Source organism: Dendropsophus ebraccatus, chromosome 3 (genome assembly GCF_027789765.1).
Source record: "Dendropsophus ebraccatus isolate aDenEbr1 chromosome 3, aDenEbr1.pat, whole genome shotgun sequence".
NCBI classification, from domain to species: Eukaryota; Metazoa; Chordata; class Amphibia; order Anura; family Hylidae; genus Dendropsophus; species Dendropsophus ebraccatus.
Window position 1 is genome coordinate 33456799 of NC_091456.1, and position 23537 is coordinate 33480335.

At 43.7% G+C, this 23537-nt stretch overlaps 1 protein-coding gene across 5 annotated transcripts in view; it reads left to right on the top strand.

Annotated features, from left to right (window-relative positions):
- GIT2 (GIT ArfGAP 2) overlaps nucleotides 1-23063 on the top strand; it is a 79607-nt gene extending 56544 nt beyond the window's left edge. For all 5 annotated transcript variants that reach the window (XM_069961350.1, XM_069961347.1, XM_069961349.1 and 2 more), the window contains 4 exons: nucleotides 3735-3817; nucleotides 10136-10324; nucleotides 20860-20923; nucleotides 22397-23063. In XM_069961350.1, the coding sequence (XP_069817451.1) occupies nucleotides 3735-3817; nucleotides 10136-10324; nucleotides 20860-20923; nucleotides 22397-22609 (549 nt within the window). In that variant the 3' untranslated portion in view covers nucleotides 22610-23063. The remainder of the gene's footprint in view (nucleotides 1-3734; nucleotides 3818-10135; nucleotides 10325-20859; nucleotides 20924-22396) is intronic.
- The last annotated feature ends 474 nt before the right edge of the window (nucleotides 23064-23537 follow it).

Here is a 23537-nt window from a genome sequence, read left to right on the forward strand (position 1 = left end):
GATGTACGGGAAACTGCTCACTGATCTCAGGGAGACCAGCCAAAGATAACTGTCGGCTGCTGGTTAAATCACTCAATACAGTGAAATCCTAGGTGCATCGCTCCCTGGGAAATAAGAATATGCAAAAAGAGAGTCCTTGGAGCCTAATTTAAGAGTCTCAAAACACAGAACTAGCCAGATATCCCTCCCAGAAGGACCCAGCCAAGGGGTCGCTCCTCTACAGAAACCACCATATTAAGTGGCCCTTTAGGTCAATGTAATATGGGGGTAAGGGGAAAAACAAGGCCAGGTATCCATCCACAGACAGCTGTTTCGAGTGTTGCCCCTTATCAGTGTGGAGCCAGATTCTGGTTAGTGGGAGTAATGCCTGGTCAGGAGAAGGGTACAATAAAGTATCGAGATATACCATGGAACACAGTGAAGACAATCATTACACGGTGGATACAGTTCTTTACAACATTGACATTACCAAGAACTGGACATAATTCAAAAAACTGATCAAAAGAAACATGGTCTGGGAGGCTGCCTGGCTGATCATCTTCTGGCACTGCTCTGCCCATTGGTTCTTGCAGCACGCCTCCTTATAAATAACAATCTTCATGATGTCACTCTGCCACAGCTCACTGTGCAATGTCATTATGAATATTCATAAGAAGGCAGATTGGTGCACTGAGGTCGACAGCAGTGCTTCTTAATTCCAGTCCTCATGACCCACCAACAGGTATTCTTTGTATGGGATATCCTTAACCCCTTCACGTCAGCAATATGTAGATCTACGTCCATGCTGCACATACGAAGTGCAGCAGGAATGTATATGCACATTCCTGACTGAAGGGGCTGTAGAGGTGTTCGGTAAATGCAGTGAGAGCAGTCCAGCACACATCAGTGTCCGTGGAGCCAGGGATAATGAGAGGCAGCTGCGATCCCGCAGCTGCCTCTCATTAACCCCTTAAAGCCCGCGATCTATAGCGATCGCAGCGTTTAAGGTACTCATTGACAGGAGAAGCTCCTGTTACTGAGTGATCGGGTCCCGATCACATGTACCAACGGGCGAGGGGTACCCTAATAGAGACATGACATGGGTGGACTGCCCTAACTTGACACCAAGAAGTGCACTGCAGGCTACCTGTTCTCTTAATACTGGAAGACTTAATGGAAACCCAGGCTGATCTCCCAAACACAGGGTCTAAATTATTCAGTTATGAATCACTAAGCCATGTTATTGTATGCCAGAGGTTTAGAGAATCTGTTCTGGCTGAAAACAGAGCGTTAAGTTACATCCTAAGTCCCCACCCTAAACACACCAATCTCAGGCCAAAGTAGGCGTCCTTCTGGTCAGATGCTTTTTGCAAAGTTACATTTTAGTTTACATTTTAGTAATTTCACTTTTAGAAATACACTATAAAATGCTAGTTTACTAATTTACCATGGGGTGGAAATTCTATGTGGTATTGGTTTCCACATTAACCCGCCATCGGCGAGTATATAAAGAGTGCTCACTCAGGATTCCTCTTCCTATCTATGGGTTGTCCAGTAAAAATATTATTTATAGTTAAATCCAATTCTAAACATGTTTTTGTATTTACCCTTGCTGTTTCTCTTCAGTGGCTTTTTTTTTTGTATATGCCCACCCAAGTAGGCGTGGAGGTGAGTACACATGCCAAGTCGTCTTTTCTTTCTCTTCTCTAGAGCTATGTGAAGAAATTCCTGGTTTGTTGCATTGCAGAGATTTATTTAGACACTGATTTTTGTTTGCCTAGCATTTCAGCTGACAAAAATTTACACCTGCTCTGAGCGGGCACAGGGCAAACCTTCTGCACTAAGAGGTGTGCGCCTCTTAGTAAATCCGGCTGGGGAAAAGGGGGTGGGTCCTTATTTTGGATTGGGTACGAGTCTGCCACTCTTGGTAAATGAAAATGCAAAAGAAGAGCCTGTGGAGCCTCATTTAAGAGTCTTGAAACACAGCACTAGCCAGATATCCCTCCAGGAAGGATCCAGCCAAGGAGCAATGCACCTAGGATTTCACTGCATTGAACGCTTTAACCGGCAGCCGACAGAGCAACAATCTGTTTCTCTTATGTCTTGGTAAATGTCTCTCTTAGAGTGGACACTGTGAAGCTATTGAAAAGAAACAGCAGATGGTGCTAAACTAAAATTATATTCCTATTATTTATGGTGATAAGAGCGTTCGGTTATATTTATAAACATAAAATGTTCAAAGCTGCGGGCTCGATTTAACTGTAAACAGTGTTCTTTGTGGGCAGCACCTTTTGAAATAGTTGCAGCATACTTGAAGACCTGGTCTTGAATTGAACTGCATCCGCTTGTAAAAGTAGTGGTTCTGAAAATAGATACTAGATAGGCCTCATTCACGGCACGTTTTGGATCACTGGTATACTGGCGTACTGGCAAAAATGTATTCTTATGTATATAGCAGCTTACCTGTCAACTATTTTATGCTCTCTGAAGTTTGACAGTGTTTCAGAGAAATCATTGCTTGACGACCATCTAGAGATGCAAAACTTGATGTGAATTGGGCCTAATGGAAATGAATGTTACCTATTGGTAAATCTGCTCCTTGGTGCATGCCATTTTGGGGTTAAAAATGCTACAGTAGCCACAGTATGTTTTTTGCTATGGGGTTTTTTCAGGGCAGTTTGGTATTTTCAGTTTTTTCAAATTGCAGAAGGGCAGCGCCTGTGTTCAGAGTTTCTCTACAGAAACATCTGCATGTTTTCATAAAAAAAAACTCTATTGGGGAGAGTGTGTGAATAAATGGCAGAAAAAAATGTTCTTCCATAATTCTTAGGCATATTGCTGTGTTTTTTTCTTCCATTTCCTCCTAATACTTTAATCAAAAAGAAATAAAAATTAAATCACATGACTGAAAAAAAACGCAGAGGATGAAAAGCAATTTATACTAAAATTAAATGCCAAAAAAATCAAACCACACAAAAAGAAAAGGTGTCTGAGAGAAGCCTTAAAAGGGGTTTTCCAATCTCATAAAGTAATAGGATAATGCTAGGACATATCACTAGAGGTGAGTGCAACTCTAGCATGATCAATCCGTCCAAACCCGGAAGTCTCAGCATTTGCTTACCGGTGGCTGGAGAAGTGGTACGTTTACTTTATTCGACAACAAAGCTGTACACGTAACATGACATCATTGACAGCAATTGTTTGTACAGCCAAGTTGAAGCTGTCATCTGGTCACACATTCGGTGTATATAGTATGGAAGCACTGTTATTACAACCTGTTCCATTATTTCTAGACTAAAATAGAAAAGGGCAACAACATGTGACACACAGTCATGTGTTAGTGTGAAAATGGTCCATTGTTAGAGATTGTCGATCCGAACCCGAACGCTCGGTATTTGATTAGCTGGGGCTGCTGAACTTGGATAAAGCTCTAAGGTTGTCTGGAAAACATGGATACAGCCAATGACTATATCCATGTTTTCCACATAGCCTTAGGGCTTTATCCAACTTCAGCAGCCACCGCTAATCAAATGCCAAAAGTTCGGGATGGATCGATTCGAGCATACTCCAGGTTTGCTCATCTCTAGCCATTGTGCATTTCATCTTATTTGGCTAGGAATGGTCAGTTTTGAACATATGTTGTACTTAGATCTTCACTCCCATAATTGTCTAGGCATTCTAGAGCAGATGGGAAGCTATTTTTTGAGAACTGTTAAAGTCCATAAATATGTAAAGTATCTGCTCACTCACTTTAGGGGTCAAAAGTAGAAAAGCAGACCAGTGTACTGGAAAGCGACTATGATAATACCCTCCATGATGCAGAGCTGGAAGAAACAAGGTAGGTGCTCTTTATTTTAAAGATTATATCCAATTGTTTTTCCAGTGAATCCAAAAAGGAAGACTCTTTGGTTAAAAATTCTGTTTTGTGCAAACAGATCCTATGCAGACTTATGTAACCTAATGCTGCTCCTACTAAGGGGTTACTGGTAGTGTTGAGCGAACCTGTCAAAATGTTCGGGTTCGACAATGTTATCCAATCCAAATGTTTGGCGTTTGATGCCGCTCTAAACATCCGGCAAAACATGAATACAGCCCAGGGGCGTAACTAGAAATGGCTGGGCCCCATAGCAAACTTTTGATTGGGGCCCCCACCCCCTCAATCGACTACTACGCCATCAACACACTTAGCTCTACACAGGTTCTGTACACCATATAAATTACAGTACAGTTATATTAAGTGACTCACAGTGGACATCTTCTCTGATCGGAGTTGTTTCCTTCATTTTCTTCTTCATCCTTCCTGGGCCATTAGAACTTCTCCGAGCCATGAATCCACAGAATCTGCCAGACAGACATATAAGGCTCCTCACTCTGGCACCATCCTCATCTCTATACACATTGCACATCTGTATTGGCCCCTTTACACCCTTGTTTAGTGGATAGCCCTGACACTATGTGATCCCCTTATAGTATATGCCCCTCTGTGTATTCCTCCTTACCGATGCCATCCTTGTTGGCCCCTTATAAATTACCCCCCGTGTTGTCCATCCCCCTTATAGATGGTCCCCCATGTTGTCCCCCTATAGATGCCCTCTCATTTGGTCCACTTATAAATGTATTATCCCCCTATATATACCTCCCTGTATAATCTACCATAGATTGGCCCCCCTGTATTATCCCCCATAGATGGCCCCCTGTATATCCCCCATAGATGGCCCCCTGTATATCCCCCATAGATGGGCCCCCTGTATATCCCCCATAGATGTCCCCCCTGTATATCCCCTATTGATGGCCCCCTGTATATCCCCCATAGATGGCCCCCCCCTGTATATCCCCTATAGATGGCCCCACCTGTATATCCCCCATAGATGGCCCCCCTGTATATCCCCCATAGATGGGCCCACCTGTATATCCATCATAGATGTCCCACCTGTATATCCCCCATAGATGGGCCCACCTGTATATCCATCATAGATGTCCCACCTGTATATCCCCCATAGATGGCCCCCCTGTATATCCCCCATAGATGGCCCCCTGTATATACCCCATAGATGGCCCCACCCTGTATTATCCCCCTTTGCAAAGCAGATAGAAAATAAAAAAAAACACAACTCACCTAACTCCCCCGTCGGCTGTCTTCTCCTCTTCTCCCGGGGGGCGTCCTGGGGATTCCCGGGCAGCACAGGTGTCGGGCTCAGAGTGGCTCAGTGTCTGCCGGGGCAAGTACTTCCGGCGCAGGGTGCATCTCTAACAAGTGCTTCTGTGCCGTAAGTACAGGCTGGGGGCGGACGCTGAGCTCACCGGTACCTGTGCTGCCGGGACAGCAATACGGTGGCAAGGAGGGGGCAGCACTGGTACCAGTGAGCTCAGAGTCCGCCCCTAGCCTGTACACAGGGGCGCTTGTTAGTGCTTGAAGTCCCTGCGCCAGAAGTACTTACCCTGGCCCCCGGCGGACGCCAAGCCACTCCGAGCCTGTCACCTGTGCTGCCTGGGAATCCCCGGGACAGGGGCGTAGCTAATGTCTCCTGGGCCCTGGTGCGAGAGGCCAACTTGCCCCCCCCACCTCCTTTCATGACCAAGTGATGCTATTGGTGTGTGTGTGTGTGTGTATATATATATATAATCAGTAGAGAAGTGGACGCGGCACTCGAGGAAAGTAGTGTGGTCGGTGCCAGTAGTATATACCCTTGAGGACCGTGGGTATAAATGCATACAGTAAAAGAAAATCACTGCGGCACTCCAATACAGCTCGTGTTCAAATCGTAAGGTTTATTTCTCCCACAAAGTGCATTAGCGACGTTTCAGCTCAATCCTTATGAGCTTTTCTCAAGCACAGCTTGAGAAAAGCTCATAAGGATTGAGCTGAAACGTCGCTAATGCACTTTGTGGGAGAAATAAACCTTACGATTTGAACACTAGCTGTAGTGGAGTGCCGCAGTGATTTTCTTTTACTAGATATATATATATATATAGATATAGATATATATATATATGTGTATATATATATATATATATATATATATATATATATATATATATATATATATATATATATATATATATATATATATATATATATATATATATATATAATATATATAGATATATACACACACCAAGACAGATATTACCAATAACACCAGCATATTGGAAGAGAAAGTATTATCACCGTACATATTACTGCCATACTGTTACCGACCAAATCCTGTATACTGAGACCAATATTACCAGTAATACCAGTATATAGGAAGGAAACATTACTGCCACACCACAACCATCACCACCATATTGTTACTGACCAAATCCAGTATACTAAATCACCTCATCCAGTCATATAGAGGTGGCCCCAGCTCTACACAGGTTCTATACACCATATACATTACAGTGCCTTTTCATCTTCTCCATCCGTCCTGGGCCGTTATGAGAACTTCTCCGAGCCACGAATCCACAGAATCTGCCAGACAGACATATTAGTCTCCTCACTCTGGCACCATCCTCATCTCTCTACACACCGCACATCTGTATTAGGCCCCTTTACACCCTCATTTAGTGGGTAGCCCTGACTCTATGTGACCCCCTAATAATATATGCCCCCCTCTGTGTATTCCCTCTCCCCCTATTTTGCCCCCCCAAATAGATGGCCCCTCTCCCCCCATGTTGCCCTCCTTATAGATGGCCCCCTCTCCCAAACCCTCCCTTACAGATGGCCTCCCCTCCCCCTCCATATAGATGGCCTCCTCTCCCCCCCCCCCCTCCTTATAGATGGCCCCCTCCCTTATAGATGGCCCCCTCTCTCCTCAGCCTCCCTTATGGATGGCCCCCTCTCCCCCCACCCTCACTTATAGATGGCCCCCTCTCCCCCCACCCTCACTTATAGATGGCCCCCTCTCCCCCCACCCTCATTTATAGATGGCCCCTTCCCCCCCTCCCTTATAGATGGTCCCCTTCCCCCCCTCCCTTTTAGATGGCCCCTCTTCCCCCCCACCCTCATAGATGCCCCCCTCTTTCCCCCCCACCCTCATACATGCCCCCCTCCTTCCCCCCCCCCCACCCTCATAGATGCTCCCCTCTTTCCCCCCACTCGTGCAGGCTGATAAAAAACAAAACAAAACTTAACTCACCTGACAACGCGCTCCCACGTTGATCCTCACTCCTCCTGGTCTGTCCCCGGCTGCTGCGCGGCTGCCGGGGGTGTCGCGTCTTATCCCCGGCAGCGCGCGCATCCCAGAGCTCCCTGCGTGCCGGAACCGGAAGTCAGAGCCCAAGGCGCCCAGGGAGCTATGGGATGCGCGCGCTGCCGGGGGAAGACTGAGCCGGACTCTTGTGACTGCAAGCAAAACAATGCTTGCGGTCACAAGAGTGATTGATCGGGAGGGCCCCCCTTCGTGGCCACTGCCTGGACCCCAAACAGCTGTAGCACTTGGGAGGCCTGCTCGGCCGCCGGGTGCTACAGGCTATGTGAGATCCGGGGGCCCGCGCCACGGGCCCCCGATACGGCGGGGCCCCGTAGCGGCTGCTACGGCGGTAGTTCCGCCACTGATACAGCCATAGGCCACCAGTTGTATCCGTGTTTTTACGGCATCTAACTTCTGCAGCCGCTGGAATCAAATGCTAAACATTCAGTTTCGGATAACATTGCCGAACCCAAACATTTTGACAGGTTTGCTTAACACTAGTTACAGGCTCCAAACAAACCTTGTGTATAGTCTTCTACTACAGTCATGGATTACCCCACCCTTCTTGCTACAATACTTCCCAGCACCGTGGTCAGATCAGGTTAGTTTTAGATCTGCGGATGCTTTTTAGCTTGCACAGCCATGTTAGTGTGATCAAGGGAGGTGAGAGGAGAGAGGTTTTTAGAGCGTTAAGAGACATGAATGGGACAGATGCTTCATAGGATGCCCACTGTGCTTTGAATGTCTCTTTTAAAAGTATGTTATGTCATATAAAACAATCTTTGAAGAGAACCTGTCATACAGGCCCCCGGGACCTTGCAATGTTGCTTAATATCGGGGGTCAGATTTTAGACTGGACACATAATTATAAATACTGTATATTTATGAAGAGAGCACAATCACTGTCCTCCCACTATTTGACAGCCATCAATTACCTCTGTCACTGTGTGGAGACGAGGAGAAGGGCTCCCCTCATGAATACATAAGTCATAAACTATGGGGGAGATTTATCAAACATGGTGGCTCAGTTGCCCCTAGCAACCAATGAGATTTCACCTTTCATTTTCCAAAGAGTCTGTGAGGAATGAAAGGTGGAATCTGGTTGCTAGGGGCAACTGAGCCAGTTTCACTTTACACCATGTTTGATAAATCTCCCTCTGTATCTGATGTATTCTCTGATCGCTTCTACAGCCTATTAGACAAAGTGATTTTTCGTTTTCTCTGATTAACGTTAAACAATTTTTAAACGAGCGCTTTTGCGAACGAACTGAAATCGTTCACCATAATGCACAGAACGATAGTTAGTTACGATTGTAATAATGATCAATCATATACTCTAGTGTACGAGCGAACATGATAACAAATGAATGAATGATGTACATACAACGAAAGATTTGTGAACGATTAATGATGATTTTATGGTCCGCTCAAAAGATGTGATCAATGACATACAAGCACATTTTCGTTAGTTGTTTGATCGCTGCCTGCATACACACGGAAAGATTATTGCTTAAAGGGGAACTATCAGCAGGTTAGACGAATTTAACCTGCTGATAGCCCCTATAGCGTCAGAGACACTGAGGAGGAAGATGGCGCCGGTCCCGCGCTGTTAGTCAGGGTAAACTCTGCTCCAGAGCACCCTTAGGAGCACTGCCAAGGCATCTGGCCTACCCGCTCCATTGATTATCATTACAAAGGGTGGGCCGGATGACGCGGCAGTGCTCCCACCAGTGCCCTGGAGCAGAGTTTACCCTGACTAACAGTGTGGTGCCGACAACGAGGAGGAAGGTAAGACACACAGCCCCTGTATAATGCCAGGGACGCTGAGGAGGAAGGTATGTGTCTTAGATTCCTCCTTGGCGCTGGTCCCGTGGTGTTAGTCGGGGTAAACTCTGCTCCGGTGCACTGTTAAGAGCACTGCTGAGTCATCTGGCCAAGCCCTTCTAATGGTTATCAATGGAGCAGGCAGGCCGGATGCTGCGGCAGTGCTCCTAAAGGTGCTCTGGAGCAGAGTTTACCCCGACTAACAGCGCGGGACCAGCACCAAGGAGGAAGGTAAGACACATACCTTCCTCCTCAGCTTCCCTGGCATTATACAGGGGCTATGTGTCTTACCTTCCTCCTTGGCACTGGTCCCGCGCTTAGTCGGGGTAAACTCTGCTCCAGAGCACCCTTAGGAGCACTGCCGCGGAATCCGGCCTGCCTGCTCCATTGATAACCATTAGAAGGGCTTGGCCAGATGACACAGCAGTGCTCCCAACAGTGCACCGGAGTAGAGTTTACCCCGACTAACAGCGCAGGACCAGCGCTAAGGAGGAAGGTAAGACGCATACCTTCCTCCTAAGCTTCCCTGGCGTTATACAGGGGATATCAGCAGGTTAGTTTAACCTGCTGATAGTTCCCTTTTAAATTTTAACTATATAATGATTTTTCGAACGATAATCTTTCCGTTTAATAGGGTCCTTACACCCACAAGACTGCAATGGCTGTCTCTTCATCACTTCACCCTTTGCTACATTCCTTCCATTGCAGTCTTGTAGGACTAACAAGCATCAGAAGTCTTATATTCTCGGGATATCCGCCACGTTCCTTCTTTTCATCAGAATATAGTAACCAGTTATCAGTAAATTTTCACTATGGCGTTGAGTGATATTGGGATGGTTTCCTTGTCTGTGTAGAAGCCGCAGATTCCATAATAAGCTGTTACGGCCAGTCTTCAGCACATCACTTACGGTATACGGCTTAGCCAGCTGTGCACAGGAAATGAGTAATTTTTTTTAAAAATCATTGGGGCCTAAAATAGCCTGCCTTCATTTAGAATCTAGCATGAATATTTGGCCACTTTGTTATAATCTGATTTCTATGGGAGTGAGCCAGGAGAATTGAAAAAAGGAAATGAGCGCTTTGGGATGCCTGAAAATATAAATATATAATATAATATTATGCAGTAATAACTTACTAAGCCTCTGCTATCTATGCAGTTCAGGTAGGAAAGTGAGACAGAGAAGCATGCCCTGGCATGGAGAAGGCTCCATTCCCGAGTTGGACGACCTTGATGTAGACGTGAGCTCCACCCTGCCCAGCACTGAGGATGTAATCCGGAAGACCGAACAGATCACTAAAAACATCCAAGAGCTGCTTAGGGCAGCACAGGAAAACAAACATGACAGGTAAGTTGTCTTCAGATGGACTTCATTTAGTTAACAGTAATAACGTGTAGCCATATACAACACGGACATACCTGCTATGATGACGGAAACCTATTTTAAACATTGCGATGAACATTTATATTTGTGATTGTGAAAAAATTACAAATTATATATGATAACTTGTGTGTGTGTATGTATGTGTGTATGTGTGTGTATATATATATATATATATATATATATATATATATATATATATTTATTTATAATTGAGTCAGTGGCAGAATAAAGAATCATGATTCCTTAATAAGTGCTAGATGTTTAGATGTTTCCTAAGCTCGGTAGCACTGGTTATTTTTTATGATATACTGGAATATTTACAGTTAGGGCCAGAAATATTTGGACATTGACACAAGTTTTATTTTAGCTGTTTACAAAAACATGTTCAGAAATACAATTATATATATATATATAATATGGGCTGAAAGTGCACACTCTCAGCTGCAATATGAGAGTTTCCACATCCAAATCGGAGAAAGGGTTTAGGAATCATAGCTCTGTAATGCATAGCCTCCTCTTTTTCAAGGGACCAAAAGTAATTGGACAATGGACTCTAAGGGCTGCAATTAACTCTGAAGGCGTCTCCCTCGTTAACCTGTAATCAATGAAGTAGTTAAAAGGTCTGGGGTTGATTCCAGGTGTGTGGTTTTGCATTTGGAAGCTGTTGCTGTGACCAGACATGCGGTCAAAGGAACTCTCAATTGAGGTGAAGCAGAACATCCTGAGGCTGAAAAAAAGAAAAAATCCATCAGAGAGATAGCAGACATGCTTGGAGGAGCAAAATCAACAGTCGGGTACATTATAAGAAAAAAGGAATTGACTGGTGAGCTTGGGAACTCAAAAAGGCCTGGGCGTCCACAGAAGACAACAGTGGTGGATGATCGCCGCATACTTTCTTTGGTGAAGAAGAACCCGTTCACAAAATCAACTGAAGTCCAGAACACTCTCAGGGAAGTAGGTGTATCTGTCTCTAAGTCAACAGTAAAGAGAAGACTCCATGAAAGTAAATACAAAGGGTTCACATCTAGATGCAAACCATTCATCATTTCAAAAATAGACAGGCCAGAGTTAAATTTGCCGAAAAACACCTCAAGAAGCCAGCTCAGTTCTGGAAAAGTATTCTATGGACAGATGAGACAAAGATCAACCTGTACCAGAATGATGGGAAGAAAAAAGTTTGGAGAAGAAAGGGAACGGCACATGATCCAAGGCACACCACATCCTCTATAAAACATGGTGAAGGCAACGTGATGGCATGGGCATGCATGGCTTTCAATGGCCCTGGGTCACTTGTGTTTATTTATTACATAACAGCAGACAAGAGTAGCCGGTTGAATTCTGAAGTGTATCGGGATATACTTTCAGTCCAGATTCAGCCAAATGCTGCAAAGTTCATCGGACGGCGCATCATAGTACAGATGGACAATGACACCAAGCATACAGCCAAAGCTACCCAGGAGTTCATGAGTGCAAAAAAGTGGGACATTCTGCAATGGCCAAGTCAATCACCAGATCTTAACCCAATTAAGCATGCATTTCACTTGCTCAAATCCAGATTTAAAGGGAACCTGTCACCCCCCGTGCCGGGGTGACAGGCTCCCGACCCCCCGTTAGAGCCCCCTATACTCACCTAATCTTGCCGGGTCCCGCTTCTGGAGGTGGTCGGGTGACGGAGATCTCAGCCGCTGCAGCCCGACGCGTGCGCTGAGAGATGATTCCAACACCCATAGAGAATGACAGGAGCGCTGGACTCTCCTGTCATTCTCTATGGGTGTTGGACTCATCTCTCAGCACGCGCGCCGGGCTGCAGCGGCTGAGATCTTCATCACCCGACCACCTCCAGAAGCGGGACCCGGCGGGATTAGGTGAGTATAGGGGGCTCTAACGGGGGGTCGGGAGCCTGTCACCCCGGCACGGGGGGTGACAGGTTCCCTTTAAGACGGATAGACCCACAAACAAGCAAGACCTGAAGGCTGCGGCTGTAAAGGCCTGGCATAGCATTAAGAAGGAGGAAACCCAGCGTTTGGTGATATCCATGGGTTCCAGACTTAAGGCAGTGATTGCCTCCAAAGGATTCACAACAAAATATTGAAAAAAAAAATATTTTGTTTGGGTTATGTTTATTTGTCCAATTACTTTTGAGCTCCTAAAATGTGGAGTGTTTGTAAAGAAATGTGTACAATTCCTACATTTTCTATCAGATATTTTTGTTCAACCCTTCAAATTAAACGTTACAATCTGCACTTGAATTCTGTTGTAGAGGTTTCATTTCAAATCCAATGCGGTGGCATGCAGAGCCCAACTCGCGAAAATTGTGTCACTGTCCAAATATTTCTGGCCCTAACTGTATAAGACCTGTTGAGCACGCAGGTATACTGCCATAGAAAGGGGAGGATGAGTATATCTCATGGGGCATATGGGGTAGTATGTTGAACTTTAGCATGTCTGATCCTTGTTAGACAGCCAGCTGACGGGGCTGCATGACTGTGCGTCAATGTCAAATGTGTATTGGCCACCTTACGTTTTTGAGAGACTGTTGGCACGGTGCAGTCAGTGTTGTCATAGGTAAAAGTCTAAGACCACTAGTGCTGGAGAGACATGTCCCCGTTAATATTCAGTAGTCATTGTAAGCCAGATTAGAATTTTTTTTTTTTTAAATCTATCTTAAGCCTGATGCATTGTGACAAGCGAAGTAAAACTAATATCCATTCTATTAGTGTACTTGAGTCTTTTAAAATCCACTCCGATTCTAACTCACCAGTTCTAAAAGGCAAAGCAATGTTAGGCAGGATGTACACATCACCTGATTCAAAACACCCTCCTCTAGACCAGTATTTAAAAAAACAAAACAAAAAAACAACATAGTAGTCACTGCAACCCCCTTACCCCCCCCCCTAATTACATTAAAACGTCAGTGATCTTCCACTCCCCCCGGTTACAGACCTTCCATTTGTGTATCCACATAATGCATCATCTACTGCCAGGAGGTTAAAGCCTATTGCAGGATATTTTAGGTAGCATTCTGCTTCAGTCTAGGCTTTCCCTAGGGATGATGCAGGAGTAGTATTGAGTGAACTTGCTGAAAGTTCAGGTTCAGCAACATTTATCCAAACTCGAACGTTCTGCATTTCAGAAGTTGGATGCTGCCCTAGAGATCTATAGACTGTGTCCATGTTTTCCTGGCAGCTCTAAGGTGGAATTCAACTTCTCCAGACCCAGGGAGTCAAATGCAGAGCGTTCGGCGTTTGGAAAAATGTTGCAGAACCTGGACTTTAAAGCAAGTTTGCTAAACACTATGCAGGATGAGTACAGACCACTGTGATTATATGTGCCTGGCATCAGAAGCATGGTACACCGTCATTGTATGACAGTCATGTGATTTTTCTGACTGCCAACAGAGTCCTTTTTTTCAGCAGGAAATGATGGCACTTGAGGCAGTTATTGATCGCATCAACTCTCTAAATTTATCACTGGGTGGAAGAAACTTGCAGCTAAATTCCTGACATGGAAAATCCATTCATCAGGGCTGATTTTCTGACCGCCATAACGATTCAAATAAACTGGCACTACGGCATTAATCCGCATTGCGGTGCCCGTGGCACCATTATAACATGGTCACTGGGGTTTGTCCTATGTCGCTTTAAAGAGGTTGTCCAGAGAAAATTAACTTGTCCCAATACCCAGGATAGAGGACAAGTAAAAGATTGTGGAGGCTCCAACCCCTGGACCCCCGTTCATATCCATATCGGGCCCTTGGCTTCTTTGTTTTGAATAGACCTGCAGGTATGGCACATGGCCCGTGGCTTTATTCATTCCTACAGAGCACCTGGAAAGGGCCGAGTAAGCACTTTCCACTTTAGGGTACTATTACACGAAGCAATTTTTCAACGATAAACGGTCGCGAACGACCTGAAATCGTTCACTCAATTACACAGAACGGTGATCATTACTTATGATCGTTCTTGCGGTCGTCTTGTTGTCGCTATTGCGTTCGTCGCTACTGTGAACGATGTCTTATTCAATGCGAACGATTTGCAAACGATCAACGATAAAAATAGGTTCAAATTCTATCAAACGACCAACGATTTCTCGTTGGTCGTTTAATCGTTGTCTGCTATTACACTATTCAAATCCGAACGATCTAACGATTTTTCGAGCGATAATCGTCCCGTGTAATAGGGCCCTTACTTGGCTCTTTCCAGCGGTTCTGTAGAAATGAAAAGAACCGTGGGTCACATGTCATACCCTGCAATCTTACTTATCCCCTATCCTGTGGAAGTTAATTTTACCCTGGACAACCCCTTTAAGTATTTAGAAAGTATTGTTAAAAATTAGAGATGAGTGAACCTGGAGTCCATCCGAACCCGAACTTTCGGCATTTGATTAGCGGTGGCTGCTGAAGTTGTATAAAGCCCTAAGGCTATGTGGAAAACATGGATATAGTCATTGGCTGTATCCATGTTTTCCAGACAACCTTAGAGCTTTATCCAAGTTCAGCAGCCACCGCTAATCAAATGGTGAAAGTTTGGTTTCGGATGGACTCGAACCCGGTTCGCTCATCTCTATTAAAAATGCATGGACAGTGATGCTGTACTGAGGTGTATACCACTGACATTTCACATCCGTGCATAAGTGACTTGCCTTTTTAGATCTGCTTATCGAATGCAGTTTTGGTTCCCACCTGTTTAATTTACAGTTTTCACACTTAAGTGTCAACATTTGTATAGTCTGACACGGCGAGCAGAAAGAGAGACAGAGCAAAATGTACCAAATTGAAAAGGTTTAATATATCTTCAATCATTTTCACTCTCAATATAGCTTTTTTTTTCACCAGTGGAAGGCAGCTCCAAAACTTTCACTTTTTTTTTTTAAATGAGCAAAAGGGGAGCAGAATGGAGATATTTTGTGACACTCTTCCTTCTCTTTTGGACAATCTGTATAGCTGACTGAGAGTGTATATGTTCCTAATTAGAGTTGAGCAAAGCTGATCCAGCTAAAACTGACCGAGGGACAACACAGTTATTAGCTGAGAGGACTGTCACTCTTGAGACAAGAATGACTGCTCAGCCAATCACTGACACGGCACTGTCTGTTTTCAGTTGGTCTTTGATTGGCTGAGTGGGGAATGACAGCCTACTCAGCCAATTACTGACTGACTGAGAAGAGACAGCGCCCTGGCCAGTGACTGGCAGAGCTGGCTGTCAGTCTTGTAACTTGAGAGTGACAACCCTCTCAGCCAGTCACTGGTCGCTGCTCTGTCTCTGTCAGTGACCGGTGGAGCGCGGACAGGTATGTATAGATTTGTTATGTTTGGTTTCCATAGGTCACAATTTTGGGGGGTAAAAAGTTTTTAAATGATTCTCTTATCTCTATTCCTAATAAGTAAACAATGTGAAGTTGGGAGTTAATGTAAATTCATGGAAATTGGAATGACAGCAAATTTTTGTTTGTAGGTTTCCTTTAGGTTTCACCTGAGAAACCTGTAAAGTTTTGTCTAGGATTAGAGAAATATAGCTGCTTTCTTCCAGAAACATCGCCTCTATTGTCCTCAGTTTGTATATTGCATTGCAGCTCTGTTACACTTAAAGGAGTTATCCAGCGCTACAAAAACATGGCCACTTTCTTCCAGAGACAGCACCACTCTTGTCTCCAGATGGGGCAGGGTTTTGTTGCTCAGTTCCATTGAAGTGAATGGAGCTTAATTGCAAACCGCACCTGAACTGATGACGAGAGTGGTGTTGTCTCTGGGAGGAAGTGGTCATGTTTTTGTAGCACTGGATAACCCCTTTAAGTGAATGAGGCAGAGTTGTAATACCGCAAACAACCTAAGAACAAGTGTAATGCTGTTTGTTTAAGAAGGCACTGGATAACCACTTTAACATAGTGATCATAATGTAATCTGTCCAGTGTAATATTATTTGTGGCACTGTAGAAATAGATTTCTTGATTGCTGTTTAGCAAACTTTGATCAAAATGTGGTCTAAGAATCTTCTGTTCCCTTTTACAAACTAAAAAGTGTTTTTCTCTCAAATCAACTGGCCAGAGCAAGTGCCAGAAATTTGTAATTTACTTCTATTAAAAAAATAAATAAATCTGAAGTCTTCCTGCACTTATCACCTGCTGTATGTCCTGCAGGAAGTGGTGTATCCTCACGAGTTTGACACAGTGCTCTCTTCTGCCACCTCTGTCCATGTCAGGAACTGCCCAGAGCAGCAGAAAATCCCCATAGAAAACCTCTCCTGCTCCTCAGACTGGAAAGTATACACCACTTCCAGCAGGACTTACAGCAGCTGATAAGTTTTGGAAGACTTGAGAATTTTTTTTAATAGAAGTAAAGCACATTTCTAGAAACAGCTGATTTGGAGTCACTTCTGGCAATACAATTGTCTACCTGGTTCCTCGATCCAGGATTATATAATATGGCCAAAACATGCTGAATACGTGTCTGTGTTGAATAGAATACTATGTACTATATATGTAATTACCAGTATGGGTAGCTTCACACGTACCGACTCGCAGCGTTAATAACGTTGCGAGTCGGCTAGGTCCTGGCAGATCACTTTCACTACATACATACATGTAATTCTGCCGGCCGCGTAACCCCTTCAGCTCCCGCTCTGTATACATTACCTGTCCTCGCTGCACGGGGTCCCGGCGTCCTGCTCTCCTGCCCGGCCAATCAGTGTGTTGCCCTGCCGCAGCCACTGATTGGCTGGGCGGGAGAGCAGTATGCTGGAACCCTGTGCAGTGAGGACAGGTAATGTATACAGAGCGGCAGCTGAAGGGGTTAAGCTGCCGGCAGAATTACATACACGCGTATATGTAGTGACAGTGATCTGCCAGGACCTAGCCGACTCACAGCGTTATTAACGCTGCGAGTCAGTACGTGTAAAGCTACCCTATATCTGTTTAATAGATAGGGCAGATACTCTCATATACTGTTCATATATTGTATTTATGAGCCATGTTATTAGTGTTTTGCTATCTCCTACTAACTCCTTTTCATCCTAGAAGAATATCTGCCTTACTATATTGACCTCTTGTTTTTCTGTGCTGTCCTCCGCTTATTCTGACACAGGCCCTTTGAACGTGAGAGTGTGCGTAGGCTGAGGCATAGCCTTGGTTGTTTTAGCACATTGGTTCCTTGGGCAGAGAAAGCCCCACTGCAGCCATTGACCCTCCAGCAGCCAGACTCTACCTCCTGGTACTCCGGCCTCTGTCCCTGTTTCCCAGGCACAGTGACCACTTTATTTCTTTATTTTTGCCTGTCTCTCTTTGCTGCAAGCTGTCATGCCCATTGGTGGAAGTAAATATTAACCCATAACGCCCATACACCTTACACTCTGTTATATGGAATTGTAATATGACAGTCATCCTCTCTGTGTGTGATAGCAGGCTTTCATCTTGCTTTTCACACTGGCAGAATGAATGATGTGTGTCCTGTTTTTTTTTTCTCCTTGTACCTCTGTTCTAAACACTCATTGCATGTCTATAACAGTGTTTCCTGACATTCTATTCCCCATGGTTACTAATTTCAGGCTTTTCCTATCTGCATTGTTTTGCTATATATAGTAGTTAAGGGAAGTGTCATGCATCGTTTGGAGTGACATACTAATAAATAGCTTCCTACATACGGGTCCTGTATACACAGAATACAGACAGTTATTCCCAATCATGGACGCTGTATGACAATACTGTATATCCTTTTTTTGGACATATTCCAAAATTAACCATGAAACTGGCAGTTTTGGTACAGAATGTTTAAGAGAAGTTGAACAGAATGATGTATCACTTACATTGTTCTGTGCAGCTGATCCAGAGATCTCCTCCTGAATAACATGGACAATATGTAGTCCTCTTCATTATGTGCATGAGCCCAGTAGTCCTTGATATTCATAAGAAGCAGAAAACTCCGCCCACCAACTGCTGATTGGCAGTTATCTATCCATGCTGTGTATAGGCAGTCAACTGTCAATCAGCAGCTGGAGGGCGGGGGGAGGGGTGTGGCAAGAATCCTATTCTCCTGCATATTAGGAGAACGACTGAACAGAATGATGTAAGTAATACACCGATCTGTTCAGCATTTATATCACTAGTTAATGCTTCCCACATTTAAGGTGGCATAAACCTAGGGACAGATTCCCTTTAAATTCATGCTCCTACAAATCAAGTGTGACTCACAGTATCTTGCCGCCACTACGTACAGAGAATTACAGGTCGACTTAGCTAAAAAAAAAAAAAAAAGAATGTTGAGTTGTTAAGCCAAAACTTTCCAATGATGTTTTTTGATAAAATTATTTTCCTAATGGCACCTTTCACACGCCCATTTATTCTGTCTGCACATGCAGACAGAATAAGAACCCATATGTTTTTTTTATGGCTCCATACACACATCCGTAACTGTTACAGATCAGTGTGGGGGTGACAATCAGGATTCACCCATTAAATTAATGGGTCCACGCTAGAGAAGAGTGCAGTTTGAGCAAGCTGGAGTCAGATTGTTTTGCATTTGAATACCAGTGGCTGAAGAAGTAGGATCCAGCCCTAGAAAAGCCGGAAAAACATTGATACAGCCACTGGTATTCAAATGCCATACGCTCATCTCTAATGCAGTCCACTGCGGATGCACATTTGCAGTCCTGTCTGTAGTTGCAGGTGTGTGGCCGTGGACATCATTATGGATGTGTGAGTCAGGCCTGACTTTCTCAAACAAGCCCTCTATGAGTCTCTATAACTGTCATATGAGGCGTGGAGGACTGAGGTTACGAGTCTCATCTGAATTTCTTGATTTTGACTGAAGCTAGGATTTAAAGGCAATGGACCACTTTCCAATTAAATGTTTTTTTTACAGGTTAATTGTAACTACTATTTTAAAAAAAGCTTCTGACATGTCATATCAACATGTCAGAAGTGCTGATCGGTCGGGGTCTGGTTGTGAAGAACACCGCTGATAGCTAGAACGAAGGGGCTGATGTGCAGGCTATGCCCCTAAATCTCTGCTATGAGGAGCTGAAGTCCGCAGACTGCTTGTATCAGCAGGAGCGGGCGGCAGGCCCGTTGTTCTAGCCATTGGCAGGATTCTCAGCAGCCGGACCCTGACTGATACACTTCTGACATGTCGCTAAGTTTTTTAAAAGGGTGGTTACACTCTAATAGGCACCTTGAGTTAAAATGTTGCACTATATTCCTGCCATTTCCATTTATTTATTCATTTTAGATTCCCAAAACTGTTTTCAGATTTTTCTCATGTTGGTTCGTCTCCACTGCAAATTGCCTTTTTTGTTTCTTTGCTTTCCATATCCTGTGTAAGCTGCCCTCCTTGTATGCTCTCCCGTCTGTGCACACTTGCTGTGTACAATTTTTAGGAAAGACTATATAGAAAGTTAATTTTCTAGGAAACGAATAAGGGATTGTGTCTTAATAGTATATATGTTTTTGCCTTGCATATTAATAATAATCCCAGTGAAAATAATGTGTGACATGTTGTTGCTCTGGAGTGCTGCTCTTGGTATTGTGCTTTTAATTGTGTGTGTTTGAGGTGTTTGCATCTAGTGTGTTACTATTCAGTGCTGGTTTTGTATAGGAGGATTAAAATAGGTAGGGTGGGTTCACACTGCACTTTTGCTGTCCATTTAATGGATCCGTTTCTATATGGTTACTAGAGATGAGCGAACCGGCCGAGGTTCGGGTTCGTATGAACCTGAACTCTCGGCTTCTGATTCCCGCTGTCTGCCCGCTCCGTGGAGAGGGTGGATACAGCCTGAGGACCTCCTAGAAAACTAGGATACAGCCTATGGCTATGGCTGTATCTCAGTTTTCTAGGCGTTCTCAGGCTGTATCCACCCTCTCCACAGAGGTGGAAGACCGCGGGAAACAAAAGCTGAGAGTTCTGGTTTATACGAACCCGAACCTCGGCCGGTTCGCTCATCTCTAATGGTTACTTTTAACATGCACAAAAACGTGGTCAACCATGTTTTTGTGTACGCAAAAAAAAAAAAAAGAAAAAGAAAAATGCATCCCTTTTTTTTTTTTTCTTTAATGGAAGTCAATGGAAAAACAGATCGCATCTTTCATCCGTTTTTTTTTTTTTTTTTTTTTCCCCATAAAACGTTTACGTTAAATGGACTGCAATGTGGACCCAGCCTTAGTCTTGTATATGACCAGAAAGCCTACTATTTGTTACTGTAGTCACAAGCAAATATTGAAACGTTCCTTTCGTGTTGGTATTTGTTGGTCCCAGAGGGTTTATCCAGACTAAGGCGAGGTTCACACTGTTTTTGCAGTCCATTTAACGTATACCTTTTATGGGGGTGGGACTGATACAAAAACAGATGCAATTGTGTTTAATCAGTTTGGGTCTGCGTTTCGCCTGACTTCCATTGTAATAAAAAATGGATCAAAAATGCTTTGCAGATAGCACAGGTCCAAAGAAAAGACTGGATATCTATTACATAAATGAGACCTAGTTTTCATAGTTTCTGTTCTTTTATCCTTTGTAGCTATTTACCATGTTCAGAAAGAATACACGTTGCAGTGACAGAAATGGCAGCGCTCTTTCCAAAGGTAAGTTTCATGCTGTGCACTTGAATCCTTAGGATGTTATTATGAAATCCATATGTCCCTCCAGAGCAATCAGGTTATAGACCAACTTAAAGGGGTACTCCAGAAAATTCTTTCAACTGGTGCCAAAAAATGTCAGAAACTTGTAATTTATTTCTATTAAAAATCTCAATTCTTCAGATCCTTATCAGCTGCTGTATGTCCTGCAGGAAGGGGTGTATTCTTACAGTCTGACACTGTGCCCCTCTGCTTATGCCTCTGTCAGTGACAGGAACTGCTCTCCTCTTTTTAAAAGATTTTTTTTATTTTTTGCTGGAGTACCCCTTTTAAGCAATGTTTCAATGATGAAGCTCACCTTAAAAAAAAAAAAAAATTGTCAGAGAAATGTCAAAAATTTTATTGGTCAGAGTCTGAGTGTTCAGACTACGACTCCTCGCTTGTTGTTCTTATCAGCTATGGCCCGAACACTTGTTTTTTTTTGTTTTTTTGTTTTTGGTGACAGCAGCCATTTAAGGGGGTACTTCAGCAAAAATCTTAATTTAAATCAACTGGTTTCAGAAAGTTATATAGATTTGTAATTTACTTCTATTTAAAAATAGTAACTTGTCAGCAGAGAGCACTGTGTCAGACTGGAAAGAAAACGATTTCCTGTAGGATATACAGCAGCTGATAAGTATGGGAAGATTTGAGTGTCTTTGTTTTTTTTTTTAATAGAAGTAAGTTACAAATCTATATAACTTTCTCGATTTTTGCCGGAATACCCTTTAAGTGTTTCTGCAGAAAACTGTGAGTACACGTACATTTTTCTAACTCCTTGTAGCCCAGAACCAGAACAAATACGGTTCATTCCCAGTTTTGATCTCTCACTGTGACCGCAGTCAATGAACGCCCTACAGAATGAGCAGGAAACACCGCTTCTGCATCCTGTTTCTCCTTCTGTGATCAGCAGCATTAGATGATCACTAGGGGATAAAAGCGGCCATTTGCATGTGCACTATTCTTGTGAACAATGACGTCAAGTGAAAAACAATGCAGTGCATTCAGGTGTGCCATTATCGTGACAGAAAGTCATTTGATATATTTTTATTATGTACGTTATAGCATTGCTACCCAAATAGCACAAAAACAGAGGGTCGTGTTTAGCATTGCAGCTCAGCTCTATTGAAGTGAATGGGGCTGAGCTTCAATATCTCATAAAGCAGACAAGTTTTTCTAACCCTGAGCAATTCCTTGCTATGTTTGTTTACCATAAATTGTGTTATGCCTGGTGTACAGCTCGGGTAGTGCAGACACGGGTACAAAAAGAAGCATGGATTGGCCACCTACTTACCCCCGTTACTGGGGAGTATGCTGTTGCTATTGTGAGAAGAGTTGAGGATAATTCAGAACAAGCTTTTGGTTGGTTCCAGGCTACGAATACATTTCCACAGGTTTACGTTTCTGTTTATAACATTTTGTGCTTCCTTCTCTTATTAGAAACCCAAGTCTGACATGGTGAGAACAGCGCTCCGACTTCTTACGTGCAGTGCTTATCGGCTGCAAACAGAGTGCAAAAAGACCCTGCCCATAGAGTCCAGTCCGGGCACCGACATCCAACTGGTGACACAGCAAGTCATTCAGTGCGCCTACGATATCGCCAAGGCAGCTAAACAATTGGTCACCATTACAACCAAAGAAAACACAAACTAAGAAATTGTGGTCACCTTTTGTTTTAACTGAAGGACACATGGAACTTTGTTTCTTTTCATAAAGTTTTATTTGATAATTAGGCAGGTTCATCTTAAGACTATCAGTATTACTATTTGCATGTTTTACTTGTAAGTGTTTCTCTAGACTATCTTAATTTACCCCACTGCCTTATAGCTAAACTTTTCTGCCAGTTGAAAAAGTATTGAACTCCGTCCATGAGTCAGAGAACCTTAGTGGGTTTTCTGAGACTACAAAATTCATGGCCTTTCTTTGCTTATGTTATCACATGTCAGATTGGTGAGGGTCCCCAGTGATCAGCTAGTAGAAGGGGCTACAACAAGCACCAATTGCCCTTTAAAGTTTATCATGCACTGGAGATGAGCACATGCTGGAGTCCGGTCAATCGTCATTTGAATATTGGTGGCTGAAGAAGTTGGATGCAGCCCTAGGGAGTCTAGGAAAAACTGGATACAGCCTATGGCCTATATCCAGGTTTTCATGGACTCCCTAGGGCTGCATCCAACTTCTTCAGCCACCAGTATCAAGTTGCACCCATCTCTATGAGGCATGGCTGCACCTGGTCCTGCAGCTCAGTTAATTTCACTTGAATCGGTGTGAGCTGCAGTACCAGGCACAGCCACTAACCATAGTATGGCGCCTGCACCTGGTAAACTTAGAAAGGCGCTGTCGAACCTTTAGTCAGCTGATCAGCTGCCAGGAGTTGGAGCCCCACCAATCTGATCTTGATGGTCTGTTCTAAATATTGGACCCTAATTCTGGAAAATCCTATTTGTATCTTTTTTTTTTTTTTTTTTTATCATCATCACTGTGACAAACTTCTGGCTCAGTTTGCACATCATACAGAATATTGCTGGGACTCTACAATGTGATCCTGTTTTTTTATCATTTGAGCTGTAACTTATAAAAT